General features: G+C 35.0%; 1 protein-coding gene across 1 annotated transcript in view; it reads right to left on the bottom strand.

The window, feature by feature from the left end:
- Positions 1 to 432: 432 nt before the first annotated feature.
- The window catches only part of LOC128995112 (uncharacterized), a 40,063-nt gene continuing 19,543 nt past the window's right edge, over positions 433 to 20,952 (bottom strand). Inside the window, exons 12-21 of the mRNA XM_054420016.1 lie at positions 13,259 to 13,420; positions 12,943 to 13,052; positions 12,175 to 12,329; positions 11,523 to 11,639; positions 10,143 to 10,264; positions 8,512 to 8,861; positions 7,674 to 7,833; positions 4,071 to 4,277; positions 3,622 to 3,789; positions 433 to 2,493 (exon numbers count right to left, since the gene is read on the bottom strand). Of these exons, the coding sequence (XP_054275991.1) occupies positions 2,273 to 2,493; positions 3,622 to 3,789; positions 4,071 to 4,277; positions 7,674 to 7,833; positions 8,512 to 8,861; positions 10,143 to 10,264; positions 11,523 to 11,639; positions 12,175 to 12,329; positions 12,943 to 13,052; positions 13,259 to 13,420 (1,772 nt within the window). The 3' untranslated portion in view covers positions 433 to 2,272. The remainder of the gene's footprint in view (positions 2,494 to 3,621; positions 3,790 to 4,070; positions 4,278 to 7,673; positions 7,834 to 8,511; positions 8,862 to 10,142; positions 10,265 to 11,522; positions 11,640 to 12,174; positions 12,330 to 12,942; positions 13,053 to 13,258; positions 13,421 to 20,952) is intronic.

Raw genomic sequence — 20,952 nt, 5'->3', positions numbered from 1 at the left:
TACTATAAAAAGTCAAAACAAGTAACTATTTTATAAAAATTAATATTGCTTTTATTTTATTATTTATTTTATTTTAGGATAAGTTGAACTCTATCCTAACTGATATCACTATGTTTTCTAATCGTAGGCATTTTTAATAAGTTAGGCGTGATTAATAAACAAATGTTATGCTGATGTTTTTTTAAATGAAAAAAAAATGAAATTTTTAATAAAAGATTGTAAATATTCTTGCCAATTGTCATTATTTTTGTATTTAAACAGTCATCTAACAATGTTACAAAATCAGGTAAAAATTTTGAACGCGCATTTCCCGTTGTGTATGAGAAGGGAAATCCCGTCTCAAAATTTTATGAGAAATAAAAAATATCGTCTCGTCTCGTCTCGAACTAAAAATCCAATCTCGTCCATCCCTAAAATAAACATAAAGAGGTAGTATCGGATTACAGATTCTCATAGCAACTATGAACTAGTCGGCATCTAATGCCTCAGTCGTATGTTTTTAGGGTAACCCAGTGGTTGGGAGATTCCATAAATTGAGGTAAATAATAAAACATTCTTATCTTGAACTAAGAAAAAACAAAATATACTATTTAGTATTATTTTCATTTTACTAACAAAACATTGTCAGTCAATTTTTTCCCCCAGAACTTATTGAATATGTAGGATAACCATGTCTATAATTGAAAGGCAGTTTTTACCACTTGTGTGTAAAAGTAGCTAAAAATGACAAGTTAGTTGCCAAGCTTAAACTACCATTTAAGTCAATAGTGTTTAAAAAAAAAGTAGAGGGCAAGCAGAAATTTTCTCTAAAGAATTAAGAAGGAATTTGACATCAAAAGCCTGTTACCCGCTCAAAGTATCAAAGCACCTATCAACACCTATGGATGGTTTAAAGTTTAATAAACAAACATCTATATTGCAGGAAACCCATTGCATTGATTAACAACCAATGTAAATTGGGCTCAATGAGTATAAGAGAACACACAAACGTGTTTGTTTGCTATAGTAAAATAAACTCACAAAATAAGAAAAAAAAAGGATTCCAAATTATACACAAAATTATCCTTAAATAAGAAATTTTAGATATTAATTTATTCTCCATAAGAAAAACAACATGAGAGATTACTTGTTGCAGTTAACACCATTTATGGCTCAAGATTTTTGAATTTTTACAAAAAAATGTTAGCAAAAAAAGTAACAATTGGGGCAAAATATCTCCCTCTGGATGGTTGGATTAATCTGATTCTCGGTCTCTAATTTAATAACGTGTTGTTCACTATTTTGATCATCAAATTCAGAGAATTTCCACAAGTAATATAAAACAATTTGAACTAATGGTACTCTTGGCTCTGTGGCCCTGAAACAAAAAAGTATAATGGTCCCTGTCTAGCTGTTAATATGGAGACTTAGGTGATAGCTATTTCTCAAAAGACAATTTTCAAATATACAAACCAAATTTATATGAGGTGTTGATAACTTTACAGTTAGTTATTATTTATTATGTATTTTAAAATAAATATTGATACTGGAAAATTCAACAACTGAAAGGCTTAATGTTTTAAGTGAAATGTGTCTCTTAAGTCATGCATTAAAATTTTAAATAGGAAACAATTTGGCTTATCCTTTCAATTGTAAAAAACAAGTGTTTAAATGGTTTAGTGACAGTGAAGCAAATTCTTTTACAACATCTATTGGTAAGAAATGTAAGACAGAAGGAATTGAACCAAAAATCCTCAGTACAAAAATTTGTCAATAACTCATTATTTACTCAAAAGTGCATCATGTTGTCTTACCTTCCTAAAAAGGTGAGAACTTATAACTCTCAATTAGCACTACTCAAAGATAGCTTTAAGACAAAGACTGTATTTAAAATGATCCAGGCTGCCAAAAATTTAACGATATTGCACAGAAATTATTTTATGCTTTTGAATTAGATTTGTTGGGGGAGGGGTACCAGAAATATAATAATCTGGCAAAAAACTGGTCAAACAACAACAGTTGTTAAGTGTACATTTTTTCCGTTCACTACCAAAAACTACTTTAAGGCCCAATGTATGATCCAAATTTCTTTGCAGTCGTTAAAAGATTCACTCAACATATCACTCTGAAACCAATATCTCATAAGGCAACAGGTCACTGAAAAACATGAAGGCAGTTTTGGTCCCGTCGGGTACTAAAATATTTTACTGCCCCTCGTTCAATCACCTACAATCTACATCAGACTTTTGTACATTTATTGTCAAGCGGCCATTTCACTTAAAACATTGTCCCCTCAGTCGTTGCTATGCCCGAGTGCCATTAGCGCACGCACAGCTGCCATGAGTGTGTCTAGCGAGCGCTGTGTGTCGTGTCCTGTGCGCACTAGCTCGTTGTGACTCGCTTGCAGCTCCTCTAGTTTCCTCTGAAGCTCACTAGCCTCGCACTGCCTCTCTGATAACTGAGACTGTAGCCTCGAACACTCCTCTCGTAACACTCCTTCCTCCAGTGACCGCTCTGTCAACAGCCAGAACTCAATTAGAAATATTTACTTATTATATTATGACTAAGGCCCTTATTATATTACCTTATAAATTTGTTTCCATTCTATTATTGTTATAGTCTACTTTACAATAGTCTACCAAATAGATTCAAAAATATTAGCTGCATAACTAAATTCAAAAATGACCTTAAACTGTATTTAATAGAAAAAACCTTCTATTCTGTATCTGAATTTCTGGATGACAATAATATTGGTGCACACTTTGGGCAATAACTCAGTTTATAGTTAATTTTACTTTAATACTATTTTAATTTATGGAATGTTTTCTTTGTGTTATATTATGCATATTTGACAATGTCACCTGTTCCTCTAGCTGCGCTAGAAACTTGGAATGTATTCTTGTGTATGTGACAATAAAGTAATATTATTATTATTATTATTGTTATAAAGTGGAGACGTTATACAATCTAATTTCTAGTTCATTACATAAAACAGTCAATTGAGTTTAGCCCTATGGGGCACTGAGCCCTAAAGAAAGAGCCTATGACACACAGCATTTAAGTTTTATCAAATTGAAACTAAACATAATAGTACAGTTAGCTACTAGATAGCTGCACAAAACACTTACTGCAGTGAGTTCTCCCTTTGTGAATCAAACCAAGGCCCCACTAGAAAAAACAGGCCATGCTGCAGCACGGGCAGCGCAACACTACGTCACAGTGGTGGATAGTTGTACTAAACTCTTACCATTAAAATCTTACAAACAGCCAGCTTGTTTATTTACCTAAAACATATGGGAATGGCGATGGCAATGAATATATCAATGAAATATATCCACTAGTGTGACGTCATGGATCCTGCAGCATGGCCTGTTTTTTCTAGTGGGGCCTTGATCAAACCCAATGTTATTTTACAAAAAATGTCATTAGTAAAACACAACAACTGAACATTGATAACAATAAACCAAATAATGAAAGCGAAGTTGCAACATATTAAAAGAAGCTTAAAGATAAAAATTAGTTTTTTAAATTTTGTGTCCATAATTAGATTTGAAATTTTGTCAAACATGCTACAACCAGATACAACAAGGTAAGCATACATTACATGCAACAATAGATATTTAGAGGCCGTTTGTCACTCACCAGTTTGATATTGTTGATAAGCGTACAGAACACCCTCTAGCCCGGGCCACCGGACACAGCTGTAGTCTGGGGAGTTGACTCTGGCCTCTGAGCAGTATTGCACGAGTGGAGTCACAGCCTTGCGTCGTCTGCGCTCAGCCAACACCTCCTGCCATATCTGCTCTCTCTCTGCCACACAGCAAACAGCACATGCAATCTCAGACTGCTAATATACCAATGAAGCATACACATCTTTTAGAAATGAGGTTTACAATTCAACAAAGAACTGCTGACCACAAGGCATGAAAATGATTTTAATCCTTTTAATCCTTAAAAGCTGTCAGTGACAGTACTCCAATTTGTGTTCAGTTTTAAGTTTTGTGTTCCTTGCGCAAGAGTGGGACTCTTTCTGATTCAGGTAACCCTGCTATCCTAAACAAATAAAAAGTAATTTAGAGAGTTTTAGTCACCTTTACGTTGGTCATGAGTGAGCGGACACAGTTGCAGGGAGGTCATGTAGGAAAGTTTGTTGTGCGAGTGTGGCAGTGAGCGGGGGGACTGACGCGGGTGGGGGAGACTAAGTGATGGCGGGGGCCCTTTCTCTCCCACCTGCTCATCCCCCTCCACCACCACATGTGGCAGAGACTTGCAGCGGGATAACTTGGTCAACTCCAACTCTGCAACATACGAAGCACCAATATACCTTTATACTATTATGAAGCCTGAGTGTATCTGATAATTGACAGTGCTCGAAAGTGATGATATAAACAAAATGTTTTTCCACATGTGTAAATTTTACAGTTTTTGCTTAGCTATTGTTCTTTCAGAGACTAAGATGGACTGTGTGGAATGACTGAAGAAAATATTTAATTTGTTATAATTTAAATTACAGAGAAATAAACTTATTTTACAGTTATCTTCCTGCATTAATGTTTCAACTTTCAACCCAGAGTTATTTGTTTTCTGAATGTAATTTTTGGTGATAGTAAGTTTATATTAATTGAGGGATTAATATAGACAATTTCAATCACAAAAAAAAAGGATGTTTAGGAATTCTGAATCTGATCCAGTACTCAGGTGAGAGAATACCTAAAACATATCAAGATTTTACAAAAACCCAGCTATAGTTGGAAAATCACAAAAGGAAGAGATATGACACACATGACACATGAATAAGAGATGTTATACAGTGTAGCCAACATTTTCTGCATAAGTGACTTAAGTGTTAAACTACCCTCTATTTGTACTATAGGTGGGCCGCTTAGAAAGCGACCTCCTCTTACATGCGCGATAAATCCTTGGGCAGGTCGCTATCTGTCCGGTCGACCTATAATTGTGCTTTCTTATTTACTTGTTTTCTTCTGTGTTTTCCAACTTTGGCTGGGTTTGTGTACCAATCTTATATTTGGGACACTTTCTCCCATAAGAACAAGATTAGATCCCATACTTGTTTGGATAATATTATTACGCAAAAGAAATATGAGGTAAACTTTAAGCTAAATACTAATTTATGTATGTCAGACCATAATGCTATTTTCTTAAATCTCCCCAAGCCAACTAACTGTAAGATTGCTGTAAATAATCCGGCACCTTCTAGTAAAAGACTATTTTCAAATGAAAAAATTAATTACTTCATAGATTTTTTTAAAAGTAATTGCAATTTTAATTTTGATCCGAGCTTGAACCCAAGTGAAAACTATTCCAACTTTCTGCACCAATTCCTACTAGCATTCAATCACGTTTTTCCTCCAAAAACTTTGAAAAAAACACGTAAATGTAAGCCAACAGTTTTGAATTGGGTGACACAAGGCATTAAAATATCTAGTGTGAGGAAAAGGGAACTCCACTTGCAAGCTAAGTATAATCAAGATAGACAGTTTTTAATGTATGTGAAACAGTACAAAAAAATCTTTAAAAAAGTAGTAAAGAAGGCAAAAATAATTGCAAATGGTGACTACATAGAAAAGTCTGAAAATAAGTCTAAAGCTGCTTGGCAAGTTGTTAATAAAGAACTTGGTCACGTAAAAAACAAAACTGATGGCAAATTATTTTTAATTAATAATGACAAAGATATATGTAAACCTCAGGATATAACTAGAATATTTAACACTTTCTTTGCCGAAACAGCTTTGAACGTAACAAAGGCCACCGTGCAAGGAGTTCATGAATCTGTTCGAGACTATTGTAGAGGTGAAGGAATTTCGTTGTGTAATCTGCAGCAGATTAGTAAGGGCGAAGTGAAAAAAATTATTCTTTCCCTAAAAAACAAAACTTCTGTGGGTTGGGATGAAGTACCGATCAAATTAATTAAAGCTGCTGTAAATTTAATTTCTGAACCCTTATCTATAATCATAAATCAGTGTTTAACAAATGGAATTTTCCCAGACAAACTTAAATACTCACAAATAACTCCAGTTTTCAAAAAAGGCTCTAGGTCAGATATCAACAATTACCGTCCAATATCAGTTTTAAGCAATTTTTCTTAAGTCTTTGAAAAAGTTATAAATAACCAATTAGTTTGTTTCTTTGAACATAATAATCTGTTTTATCAAAATCAATTTGGTTTCAGGAAAAACCTTGGAACAAATACAGCTCTTGTACACTTTATTAATGAGGTATCGGAGGCTTTGGATGGGTCAAGGAATGCAGCTGGTGTCTTCTGTGATCTATCCAAGGCCTTTGATTGTGTCGATCATTCACTTTTGCTTCAAAAACTACATGACTATGGAATATCAGGAAGTTGTCTTTCCCTAATTAGATCATACCTTTCAGATCGGAAACAAAGGACTGTAATTTCTGATGGAGGAACCAGGCACTTCTCACATTGGAAATATATAAAACTTGGGGTGCCTCAAGGCTCCATTTTAGGTCCCCTTTTCTTTTTAATCTACATAAATGACCTCCCTAAAGCTATTAATAGAGATCTGATTCTTTTTGCTGACGATACTACTGCAATCATTAAAGAAAATAGTAGAGAAGAGCTTCTTACATCTCTCACAGAAATTATGAAAGAAATGGAAAATTGGTTTAAAATAAATGGCCTTAAACTCAATGTGGATAAAACTCAAATTATCAAATTTTCAGCCAGAAATTAAAGAGAATTAAATAGTTTTTCCAATTTAGTCCATTCAAATAAATTCCTAGGCATTCATCTAGATGAAAATATTAACTGGAAGGTGCATCTAGATGTTATAAAGAAAAAAATTAGATCTGCATCATCTGTCTTTGTCCACTTGAGAGAATGTGTCACCATTGAAGTACTTAAAATGGTTTATCATGCCTATTTAGAATCCATCTTGAGGTATGGTGTGATTTTGTGGGGACAGGCAACTGATGCAAAAACTATTTTCAGACTTCAGAAAAGAATCATTCGAATTATGACTAATTCCCACCCCAGAAGACCTTGTAAATTACATTTTAAAATTTAAAAATTCAAACACTCACAGGACTATACATATTTGAATTATTAAATTACATACACAATATAAAAAATAACCTCCCGGATTCATTCAAATTCACACACAGCTACAGTACAAGAAACGAAACAATTTTCAGATTACCAAATCATTGTTTGACCTTATTTGAAAAAAGTCCTTTGTATGCAGGTTTAAAAATGTATAATAAACTACCGGTATATTATAAAATAATGAGTTCAAACAACTTTCAAGAAACATTGAAAAATGGACTCCTTGAACGTGCATTTTATAAATTAGAAGAATTCTATAACCATCCCTTGAGTTAATTTTTTGTTTTTAATTTTCTTAACTTGTATTAACATTATTTGGCTAGGTATTTTTTTCCTGTTACTTTGTACTTTGTATTTTTCTAGTCTAGGCTCAATTTTGACAATGCACCTGTTCTATATGTTATCACATCTAAAAGAATGTTATGTGCAAATAAAAAATTTCTAATGTCTAATGTCTAATGCCATATCATAGTGAAAACGTTTTTAACTTAACACTATATTACACATGTCTGAAATAATCCTGAGTTGATTGTACTGTTGAGAAGTAAGAACTGAATTTATAGTTCAAGTGTGATTTATTTAGAAGTGGTCCTAGACTGACACATACCATTCCTAGTAGTGAGGGTGGTGAGTCCGAAAGTAGCGAGGAAGTGTAGTTTGCGAGGAGAAGCGTCTAGTTTGTCTGGAGGACCCTTGGTCAACACCAGGTTGGGACTAAGGTCCTCACAATCACTGCCTCCTACACTGTCCAGCCGGCTCTTGATCTTCTACATGAAACACAGTAGGATTTAATATACTTTTAGGAAATTTTACATACATCATATTTATTGCATCCTAAACTTAACTTACCTTTCAGTCTGAAACTATGGTATTATTTTTGTTAGAACGACATGCACAAATTTTCTTTTGATTTAAAACATATTTTTGTTATTTCTCAAAACATCCACCTTCTATTTGAGTAAATATCACTTGGACAATAGAATATATTCTTATCAAGATATAAAATTATTATTGAATATAAATGCATAAGGATTTAGGCATATTTAGAACACCATGGTTTGTTCTTATACAGTTAACCTCTATAGGCTTATTAATATTAGAAATAAATAACAAATAATATAAAAATATGAACAATAATTACAATAGACATATGGAACCAAAAGGGCAATTGATCAACAACAATATTAGATTACTGCAAATAATACAGAAATAAGCCTCTAACAGAAGTAAAGGTGACGTATGATGCCTTACTATGTATTTTTTACTATTTAGTTAGGGTTCAATTTAGATACTGAAAAGAAAAAAAGAAAATAACATATCAAATTTTATAACGAAGATATTTATAACTCATTCATCACAATGCCAACTTACTAAGAGTCAGATTACCTAATGCATTTAATTAATTTATAAGTAATTATATTACTTAACAACAAATAAATTCATACATGAGTTAGACGGTTGCAGGACATTATCCTAGGGGGCTCGGCTGGTTCAGCGACAGTGACAGTGACCACAGGCGTTGATACAACAGCAGTGGCAGTGGACGTGACAGCAGACACGAGGTTAGTGACGTCCAGAGGGCGAGGTGGGGGTGCAGGCGGGGGGTGGGGACTCGGGGCTGGTAACTGTTGAGTGACTAGTGATAACGGCTGAGGTGAAGGCGGGGGAACCGCCGTACAGTTCGGCGGAGAAGGCTTTTTGACTGGTTTAACAAAATCTTCAAATGGCCGGACAAAATGAGGCTGAGGCACCGTTCTTTGCGGATCACAGGCTATTGTTATTGGCGGCTTCCTAGCTGAAACAAATTGATCCGTCTTAGCGTCAACAGTGTCAAGTATACACACATATTAACATTTCCTTACATAAACAATATATACAGACAAGATAAATTTGTATACACAATACCTTTGGATTGGCCTTAAACCATACCAACATAACAAAACTAATAATGAAATAACTGAAATTTCAGAGATAAATTACAAAATTCATAGGTCATTAGTTAGTAGTCAGGTTTTTTAAAAACTTATCGAAATAACAAAAACATAGCATTCTTTGAATGTACAAGTTTGTTAAAAGCAAATTACTGTCCCAACAACTGAGTAATCTGCTACAAGTCATACACTACGATTCACCTCCAAGTATGGGACATGTAGTGTTGAATGTGATAAAACTACTCAAACTTATAATAGTTAGTAGGCTACCCCATTACTCATCAACAGATTTAATAACTGATCAATTGAGTGCATTGTTAATAAGTAGCAGTTTTATTATTTATGAGCCTTTAACAATACATTAATTTTAGGGCCCTCAGAATGAACTAAACATCTCTATTAGATTCAGTCGAGAGATGGTCAACGCCGAGACCTAAAGATATGCTCACAAATTGTGCTAAAATTGCAGTGGACAAACAAAATCAGTAAAAAAAATCATTAAATGTCATCAACCAAAATATAATGTACATATCTTCTTTACTGTCAATGACTGACCATTTGATTTCGCCAATGACCGCAGACAATGTTCACAATGTTTTAACAGTCGATTTTATAATGCACTAATGGGGTTTGAGAGCGTTTAAGCAAGCACATTGCTGATTGATTGTAAATTCCTTCTAAATTTGTCTTAAATTGACAATACAACAAAATAACACTAAAATCAGGTTTTCATACCGGAATTTCAAAATTTACGAATAATTCCCGTTATGTCAAATGCACACATAATTCCTGGTTTTCCTGGTCTGTGGCCACCCACTATGCTTTTGAAGCAAACCAATAATCAAATTAAATGCATGTGTTCTCTCCTTGACTCAATCCCAATAGCAATAATTAGGTTGTGGGATCTAATGACATGAAAGTAAACAGAATAGTACTTAACTTCAACAAATCTTTTCTTGTCTATAAAATGACAGTGTACAGTCAATAGTTCAATACTCTTACTGGTTTACCATATTCTGTCTGCTGTTGCCCAAACCAGAGCCTTTAACCACATAACGACGTGGGGCCCGTGGTGACTGGCTGATGTGTTTATGAATCGTCATTACCAACCTCTTAGTTCTACTCTAGTTGCCGAGGTTCGATACCTGAGAGTTCAGGCTGCTGTTGGCTGTGGGACGGAGAACCTCGTGGACTCTTCTTGTTCTTCTCTCTTCTCTCCCTCTCTCTCTCTTGCTCCCTCTGCCTATGTTCCTCTTCTAGTTTTAACCTACAAATGGAAAAAATAACTGTAATTAAATTACTGACAACAAAGGAAAATGTGTTTAAAGTGCATGTGCCTATATTATGAGTTTTAAGGGGGGTGAAAAGTACAGAATTTGATCACTCATCAACAGAAAAAGGTAGTTCAGTTTAAGTATGTAATATTTAAGTATGATCTAAAAAAGATTCAGTCTATTGAAATTGTGGGCATACACAATTGTGGATGTGGGGGGGGGGGGGGGGTTGAACAGATTATTGTGGACATTTCCCACTATTAGTAAAACACACATGTTTTCTTGATGTTAAAAGATCTGGAACCTGATTCCATCCTCAGGTGCGAAACATTACAAGAACAGCACACAAACCCCGACAAAGTTGGGAAAACAATAAAACCACTAATCTGTTTTCACCACAGTAGACTCCCTCCTATCCGGACACCTTTTAACCGGACTACACTCGGCAGAAATTACATCTCTATTACCGGACAATTTTTCTCAGCACATCGGTTTAACCAAGACTAGATCTGCAGGAAGTGGGCGGTACTGAGATGACTGTTCTCGTGGGAAAGATTTGAGACCAGTGATCTTATGTGATTCTTACGTAATAATCATTATTGGCTAATGCAGTATGCATTTAAATGGTCCGTTTTAGTTTAAACATGTTTTTGGAGACGTCGGCTTAATCGGAAAACCCTTTATTCGGACTGGCCTTGGTCCCGAGGAGTCCGGATAAGAGGGAGTCTACTGTATCGTGATAGAAAATGTCTGCAATATGTTAGATAATTTTAACTCACCATCACAAAAAATGAACTTAAATAAAGAACTTTGTAGTTAGTAAAAGATCACATATCCTACTATTTTACTTAACAGTAATGGTAATAAAGTGTTTGTACACTGTTATTTAGCTAGTTATTACATTTACAATATTCAGTTGTAAATAGTGGAACTCTTAGTAATAACATATAGAATCATACAAATAATTCAGTCATCAATCTTACTAGTCCTAGGGTTTAGAAAGGTAAAACCCCACAATTTGTAATTTCTGGAATTGTGATCACAATGTTTAAACCATAGGCAAATAGGCTTGTTGTTTTCATAAGTTTTTAGGCCTGTTATGTAAAACCAAAACACTATTTATATGTGAAATATGAACACAAAAAGCCATTGAGCTTACGATGGGTTTGTCAATTGGTTCTAAGCGCTATATAACAAATTTATTGAAGCACTCATCCTATGCTAAAGAGAAACCTTTAGCAAGATACGTACCTTTCATGCATAGCAGGCGTCATGAGTGTTAAGTGTGAAGGCAGTCCGTACAGAGGCGCAACGTGAGGATATGAAGAAAACAACGGAGGAACTCCATGGTACATCTGCTCTTCTAATCTGGAAACAAGCTCTAGTTTAGTAAAACCTACACACTGATGCTACATTACTGAATTCAAGCACTACATGTTAACCGGATTGCATCATTTATACTGTGTCGCTGTCAATTATGTACTTACAGCCTAATAACTGTGACTTAATTCACATTTGAATGATGTTGTACCATTATTATGAAACTTTATAAAAAATCTTTACAATATAGACACAAATTTTAAAATAGTTCTTTACTCACCAGAACAAAGACATTGTTATGTTTTTTAGTCCATCAGACAGAATGAATACAAGAATATTTAAACAAGATGTTGATTGCAAAATCTTGATTTCTGGAAAGACAGCGATTTAGTGTAGCGATTTTACACTCACATATATTTTGAGTATGATGTTTTGTAAAGACTCTTTCAAATTTTACCTCACAATGAAAAGAAAGCTATAAAAGCTTCAAATTACAAAAGCCTATCAAAGCTAAAATAATCCTACAGTTCTATTTACGGTTACAGAACACAATTATTTTAACCACTACAGAATTTAAATTTACCTGTAATGATGTAAGGGATGATGTGGCGGGGGGTAGAGCGCAGGATGGTGATGGTAGGGAGGGTAGTCCAGTGGGGAGTAGTGGGGGTGCGGGGGCACACGGGGTTCCTCCGGTCTGTAAGGCTGAAAACCACTCCGCTGCTCACTACTTCTATCCTGAAACACATCAGTGTGATTAACACAATTGTTTCGACTTTCGGTGGAGGACGTTCTCCTGAATTACATTACTAACTACCCTTCCAGATTAATTGTATGTATACAGACAAAAAAATTATTATATTAAAACAAAAATTAAAAAATATCTTTTATATAATCTACAATTTAAAAAAAATTGATAAATAGTGCAGTACTTTTTTTTAATTTTTTTTGTTTTTTATTGCTTTTTTAAGTTTTATTTGTTACTAGCTGTAACCCGCGGGCTTTGCCCCGTTTAACTTCTTAATTTTCAAGATTATCTCGTTCGCATGGCTCAATCACGTCCTGGTTGAAGTTTGTTCGCTACGCTCACTCACCTTTAGGTTGGAGCTCTATAGTCCGGGAAGGGTTAAATAGGTTATCAATAAAAAAAAGACGTGTAAGAATTTGTTTACTACTTGAATACTGTTAGAGAGCAATCCAACATATTTGTAGCAATTGTGAAGAAAGTAGAATTTCAAAAGATTCTTACATTGATAAACATCAACACTTGGATTAACAGAAATTTGGAGTGAGCTAATGTAGTATTAAACAAGAATGTTTGCAATGTGGCAAATCATCTGCTGTAACTCACCTTATCAGGTAGTTTAACCGCAGATGTCGTAGGAGGAGAGGGACCCCTGACTAGGGGGGGAGGGGGCGGCCGCTTCGGAGAAGCTCGACCTTCCACTTCAACATCCCGGTCTGTAAGCAAACAATAAACAATATAGATTGTGACAAGATGTTTTTGTGCCAAGTGCATCTCAATCATTTGACACACATCCTTCACTTATGTTTAAGTCCAAGTAATCTTAAGTGTTAGTGTAACATAATTCTAACCTAAAAAGTAAAATTATTCTCTAATTTGGAATTAAAAAACAAATGTATTTGAGAAGACAGAAAAGACATACCCGAGGCAGGACCAGCTTGCTTAGCCAGGTTGCGTAGAGCCGCAGCAAACGACCGGCTGCCCCCACCTACACTGACTGGAGGTCCCACAGTGGGGGCTAGTGGAGTCCCACCACCTCTTGCCACCTTACCTCCACCATGTTGGGCTGGAGCCTTGGGCACCCCTGCAACAAGGAGAGTGTCATCAACTTAGACGCAAAAACACACAGTAAAACCTCACTAACACAACAGTAAACAGCTGACAGGTCGCATGTGTAGCTGACTTTGTCTTACTATTGTGTTCGACTCTTCAAAGTTTTAATTTTTGAGCATTCTACTTTTTTTAATGTTTCACTTTATATGTAAAAATGAAGTTTAGATACAGATTATAGAACCAATAGCAATGGCAAGGGTTCACAGATCTCTAGATCAACCACAGATTGCTAATTAATATCGGAGATTTCTATGGTGTATGGTCAACTTTTTTATCTTAGTTCTACTTCTTCACACTGGAGGGAAGTGATTTGCCACATTGTTTTTTTACGGAATCGACTACAACTGCTTCAGTTTAAATTTAAAAAAAAAAACAAATCCAAGATCTCAAAGACCAAATGAAAAAATTTACATTATTTTTTAAAATTAGTCTTCTTGCAACATTCACAGGAATCAGAAGGAAAGTGGTACCGGTATGCTAACAATGGTTATTATGCAGGTCCTACTTAGTACTTAGTTTCTAACCACAGTAGCCTACGTAGATGACATTTCATCAATCACTTGCCTGGATAGTACATGTAAGGCAGGTTGACCGGTGCATTGTTAATTACTGGCTCAGGGATCGGAGGACGCAGGTTTAAGTCCATTCCGAAATAACCGAATCGATTGTCCATTTTGTCTTCTGATGTTAGTATCCAGCATTAAATACACTATTTTCAATGTGTGTAATTACTGTCTAATTCCCCACTTTATCACACGTACACTCACAATCTAGCCTACACCTGTTTAAACTTCTATTTACTCAGATGTTGAAAATGATTAGAGGCTAAAATTTAAACTGCGACAAATCAAACTGTAAACACACAATTGAAAATTGCCATGAAATATAGTCGTTCCTAGAATGTGTCATGCAATAGTAATTAGGTACCAAACCAATAATGATATTTTGCTCATGATATTATAACTGTTTATTTTTAACTTATAATTTATCCTATTGCAAAAAATAAATAAATGATTAGGACCTACTAAAACATCTTAGGGAATGTTAAGAGTTAATATTTTGAATAGAAATAAAGTTTCGCAAAAGAAACATTTAAAAGTTCACTTTTAATGTAAAATGGAGCTTCCAGGTAAAACAATCTAAACTATTCGATTCGCTCATGATTTGTGCAAGCAGTTACAACCAGAATTCTTTAACAGAAAAATAGCAAGCAGATTTAACAAATTAAATGTTGTATCCTCGGATTATCAAAATTGATTTGGGTATTTTTATAAACTTAACAAAATTTTCAAACGAAAAAAAGTAAAGCCTACATTTATGGCCCCATCACAACAACTAATACAAAACTGAACAAAGATGTTGTCTTTCCATTAGGCATTGGCAAAATGTGTATTTAACATAAAAAAATAATATTCACATAAGGCACAATAAAAAAAAACCTTTATTTTTTACTCCAATTATTTTTAATTCCGTTAGCCTAATACAGAAAATAGGGGTTTTGTAGGGTAGACCTACTACCCTATACTATATAGCTACATTTAGACAATAAAAATTTACAAATGATCAAACTTCTATAAATAGGTACAGCAGTGATTATGGCTTATATTTAAACGTGGAAATAATATTTTTTATATCACATAACTTTAAAACACGTTACTTTATCAATAATAACCATAAATAAACTCAACATGATGTACCTATTTATTATGGTTCATTACAATAACATTTTTTTATACTTTTATGTAATCCAATTCAGAATATTATGATAGTAAATAATTAACTTCCACTAATCCAATAACGTGTGTAATCTAAACCTGTAAAAACCCATCTGAACCAATCATAATGAAACGATGTTGAGAAAATAACTTGGGGTGTCGGTGTCGCTTGTAGGTACTGTAGTAAAATCCCGTTTTTTGACTCAATAATAATTGATCATCATACGACTAGTTACTTCCAATTATTTGTGTCAAGAAACCCCAACAGATAAAAATACTTCAGTAAAATCCAATCAAACATGAAATACTACATCAAAACAGTAGAATAAAAATGCAATTTTCACAAATTCACTGTATTATGACGGGAGTTTTATCCCGCAACAAATCTAAATCTGTCAAAACCCAATCACAACGTAGAGAACACTTTCGTCGTCTAAGAAAACTTAATCTATCACGAAGGCAAAAGCAAATCTCTACTAACTACTCCAGCCAGCGTCCAGCGATACAAACGTCCGATACCGCACTACAACACTACAATACAACAGCGACACTCCCACACTAATGAGTGCACTCAACACACTTGACAGACTACTTGGATATCGACCCGTCGTGTAAACAATAGACGACCGGCACCGGCGTCTTTCAGACAGAACTCGACAACCGCACACAAATTGACTTCTCCCCAACAGGCTTGCCAACAACTGCCGACTGCAGGGTGACAACCTAGCCGCGATATAATTCCCACCCTCAGGGCGTGCCCCTATCACGACATCCGCTACGCCCCTCACCCCACTGCGGCACTTCCTGTTTGCTCTGCAGCGATTAAAATTTTTAATTAGTCTGGAGAAACTTACGCTTACAAACTGTTCAAACGATGCAGTATTCCAGACAAACACGCATTTGTTTAATTTTGTGGTTTCGGTGGATATAAATAGACATTGCGGTTAATTGATCCATTATGCATTATGTACTTTTAAGATAGCGACGTAAACGAGGTGTCTATTTTAAGCGGAATGTTAATGATTGGCGAGAAATAGGATGGAGTGGAGAATTAATTTATGTAGCATTTTTAGTCGTAAGTGCCTAAGATGAGCTGTTTATGAAGCCTGATACTAACCATCAAAAGACTACCGACTTCTTAGGATCGAACCGGCGACCTTTTGACCAACAGGCGAGCAATGTAACTCAGCCACCCAATGTACAACCAGCCCTACTACTCATAGTCGTAAAATAATTAACCATACGGGATATTTTGTATGGACGTGAATTATACGAATAGGCGTTCACCAACGATACCGAGCTGCAAGAGACTAAACAGACATTATTTTTTATAGGTTGTGTTGATAGCCTAGTCTAGTGACTAGCGTTTCGCGTTTCGGTGCGAGAGGTACGGGTTCGATCCCCGGCATGGCTAAAAACAATTGAGGGGTTGGATCATAGCCACATATTGGATTCACTTCCATAGAAATGCCACTGTCGTAGACGCGAACAAAACACGACCTTATAAACTGGATATCCTGAATTTACAGGAAAGGTATTATTTAGCCTGATTTGATAATTACTATTACATGTGTAATCTTTGCTATTACCTACGACCGTTTTTACTTTCTCCCCCTATACCATAGTATATGGAGAAAGTATTGTTTAAAGTAGCCGTTTCAGTTCAGTTCTTAGAATTAACAGTTTCTCATAACAGCATTGTTTACTTAACAGCGAGGTTTACTCGCAATAACACGGGTAACGGACCAATGAGGTTCAAGGATTTAGAGAGAAGAAGTAAAATTGCAATGATACGAACTTCAACTAATCAGCTGTTCAGGGCAATTTAATTGTTGACTCGTGTGGTACAATGTTTCGTCGCATCACTTTCAGTGGCAATAAGAGGTTATATACTAAAACTTAACCTCTCTTAGAAGTTATGAGACGTGATTTTTAGTAATTAAAACATTTTCGTAAGTAAAGTAGTGTACGCAACTCGCGTAAATAATGTTAACGACACTCGTAGAAGTGTTTAAGGCACTCGCCAAGGCTCGTACCTTAAGTTTTATACTGTGTCGTGAACGCAATCATTACGCAATCGTTGCGTAAACTACTATTAACAAAACAATCACGACAAAACAATTAAATAAGCATATTTGTGTGATTAACTTAAAAATTGCACTTGCTATATGATATGGAAGCATTTTAAAATTATTACATTCTCGTTTAAGTCGATAAATAATTTATAAGGCCAGATTTGCATGAGTACATTCAGTAAATCAATATCCCTACAAAAACCATTATCAAACTCTGTTCAGTAGTTCACTTTGGTTTTAAAATAATCAGCACGTTTTGAGCTTTCAACGTAATACAAGGGTCCTTGCTAGATACAAAAGGAGGGCGAGTTTCCGTCGTGAGGGGATTGTGACGGAATTAATTAGGCAATGGGCAGGTCAGTTTAGATGACAAAACGGTACAACGTGTTAAACGTGAAGTGGGCTAGTGGCTAGTGGATGACCTATGGAACTATAACTGGATTGGGGTGAATTGAAGTTAGAAAGGGGAAGGTTTATAATAGTTTTTGAATTGAAGAGTTCGTTACAAGGACGATATCTATCTATCTATATATTAATAAGCAAGCATGTTTCTTTAAACCCTTTTTTCTAAGCTTGTGTGCACGCAGGGAAAATGTACGGTTAGAATGATAATTTGCAGTAGACGTGCAGAATCCCATTATAAATTAAAATAGGCAAAAAGTAAGCAAAAAAATTAGTTTTGAAAAATAAAAAACGGACCTTATGGGTTGTCATGTTGGTGACAAAATAACAACCAAAATCTATATATATACTATTATATACAAATCTAATGGTGTCTGTATGTGTATTACTAATAGGTGCAAAAACTACTGAACCAACTGGGCTTCAATTTTACAAAAATATAACTACCATACCAAGGACCATTATAGGACTATTCACATTTCGATACTGACCGTAGGCTTTGCCCCTTTGGCTTTAAACGTTCTAAAGTGAACATTTTAAAAGTAAATATTGATTGGTCTCCATGGCTGTGATGAGAACACTAACAATGTTTGTTTACATTTGCTTTGACATTTAAACATAAACAAGAAGAACTGCTAAACTGCATATTTCACAATTTCAGACAGCTGATACAAAGAAATTAAATATAATATTTTCTATAAATATGAGGTAGGTTTATTTTAATCTAACATTTTACCATGGATTATTTATTCTTAAACTATGTCAATGATTAAAGAAAAAAAAAGATTTTATAACCGTTGCTGTAACAACTCCGGCTCTGCTTTGGATTTTTTTTAAGCGTCTTAAGTTAATAATCTTAAATGAAAATAATGTTATTGATATGTTTTCATGGAAACAGTATGAAAATTACAATGTAGCCTATAGATGTTTTGTATGAATTTGGAAACTACTTTAAATAAATTCTAACTGCTTCACATGTGTTCGATTAACTTAACATAACTTGCACATCACATTGTTTTTTAAATGTATATTTATGTAAATTAAGTTATTGTGTTTTGCTAAACCTATGCTTAAATTAAACTAAAAAAATATCATCAATAACTAAATTGTCGTTTATTTTTGTTTTCTAAAATCTGTTGTATATCTGTAACTATATTTAATTATCAAATGGTAATACAAAATACTCTTATTTTATCTTAACATAGCTTTCAGTTCACATTTTCACATTTACTTTATTTGATACATTTATTATTTGTGTTTTTCCACACCACTGATTAAATTAAACCAAGGAAAATATCATAAAACTAAAACTAAGCAGTACACAGTGTTCTTTTATTTATAAAAATCAATGAAATATCTATTACTATGTTTTCTTAAAGGTAAGTGTGAACATGCAAAGGCAATGGACGATGGAACTAATTAAAAGAACTGGTTTGTATATTGAGTTGTTTGTTGATATTTTTGTATAGTAGAATCAGAGATGCAATGAAACATATACTGTATTTGCTATTTCATTTTTTAGTCCTTGATGATTTGATAATCATATTAGTTTTGCCTGCTGTCTTTAATGCTAAATTATTTATTTGAAATTTTTTATAGTACCTATAGATATAGTTTCTTTAATATTTCAAAAGACTGTATTGATAAGGCACAGCAATATTTCTAAAGTTTATAACAGCTGACTTAGTTTTGCTAATGATTTATTGTGTGTGAAAAAACTGAAAGGATTTGTAATTTAATATAAAGAAGAGTTTAATATAAATATAAAGATATCTATTTAAATTTAATAATTAGTATTTTTGCAACTTCAAAATGTCAATAATAAATTAAAAGATGTGTAATTAAGGGAGATGAATGTAAATCTGGTAAATCATGTATGTCATCGTTTTACTCGAAGATTTGGTCAGTTTTTCTCATATCAACCTACACAAGATTTAAAATTAATCAAAACCAAAATGGTGGTATCCACTACTTACCAGATTTAAAAGTCATAACTTAAACGTTTCTATTAAGGCCATAAAAGTTGAATTTTGTTTCTAAAAGCGTTGGCGGATAAAACTGTAACTATTATATGCAAGAGATAAAAATTAAAATGTTTCTATTTTGTGTCCTCTTCCCGTTGCAAAGCACGGGTACAACAGCTAGTATTTAATATAAACAGAAAATAAAAACGAATGCATACAATTAGATGTGTGCATAGGGAGGCCTAAGCTCGAGCATAAAGTCAGAAAATGATGACCACACATAATTCAGGATATGGCCGCAATCGAGGAAGACTATGATGACGGTTCCGTGACCGGGGGAGATACCCAGGATTTTCCCGCGATCGGGGATGACGATGATAACGTTTCTGTGACCACGAATGAAAACGATAATGACCACTAGACCACGACTGATATTCAGGATTTTACCGTGATAACGGGACACGATGATAACGTTTCCGTGACCGCGGGAGACGATTATGATGACCACACGTAATACAGGATTTGGTCGCAATCGCGGGAGACTATGACCCGTCTAGTTTTTATTCATTTAAAAATTCAAGACTAATTCCAGACTTTTCAAGACTGATTCCAGATTTTTCAAGACTATTTTTTTAAACAAATAGTAATAATGTGTTGATATATCATCCGCGATCGCGGCAAAATCGTGAACATTTTCCGCGGCCGTGTAGATATCATCGTCGTCTCCATCGGTCACGGAAATGTCATTGTCGTCTCCCGCGGTCTCGGAAACGTCATCGCCGCCGTCCGCAATCGTGGCAAAATCATAAACATTTCCTGCAGCCGTGTACACAACATCACTGACTCCCGCGGAAACGGAAACGTCATCATCGTCGTCCGCAATCGCGGCAAAATCTTGAACATCGTCTCCCACGGTCTCGGAACATCATCGTCGCACGGAAACGTCATCGTCGTCTCCCGCGGTCACAGACGTCATCGTAGCTGTCACGCGGCAATATTATGAACATTTCCCGCGGCCGTGTGGTGTAGACATCATCATTGACTACCGCGGTAACGGACACGTTTCCATCGTCGTCCGCGATCGCGGCAAAATCGTTAACATCTTCCGCGGACGTGTAGACATCATCGTCATGTCCCGCGGTCACAGAAACGTCATCGTTGTCGTCCGCAATTGCGGCAAAATTATGGAAATTTTCCGAGGCCGTGAAGACATTGTCGGTAACTCCCGTGGTAACGGAAACGTTTTCATCGTCGTCCGTGATCGCGGTAAAATCGTGAACATCTTCCGCGGCCGTGTAGACATCATCGTCGTCTCCCTCGGTCACGGAAACGTCATCATAGTTTCAT

Source organism: Macrosteles quadrilineatus, unplaced genomic scaffold (genome assembly GCF_028750875.1).
Source record: "Macrosteles quadrilineatus isolate MER2022 unplaced genomic scaffold, UCM_ALF_1.0 Scaffold_5__1_contigs__length_97177068, whole genome shotgun sequence".
In the NCBI taxonomy this organism is placed as follows: Eukaryota; Metazoa; Arthropoda; class Insecta; order Hemiptera; family Cicadellidae; genus Macrosteles; species Macrosteles quadrilineatus.
This window is presented reverse-complemented; position numbering and strand designations above follow the sequence as displayed.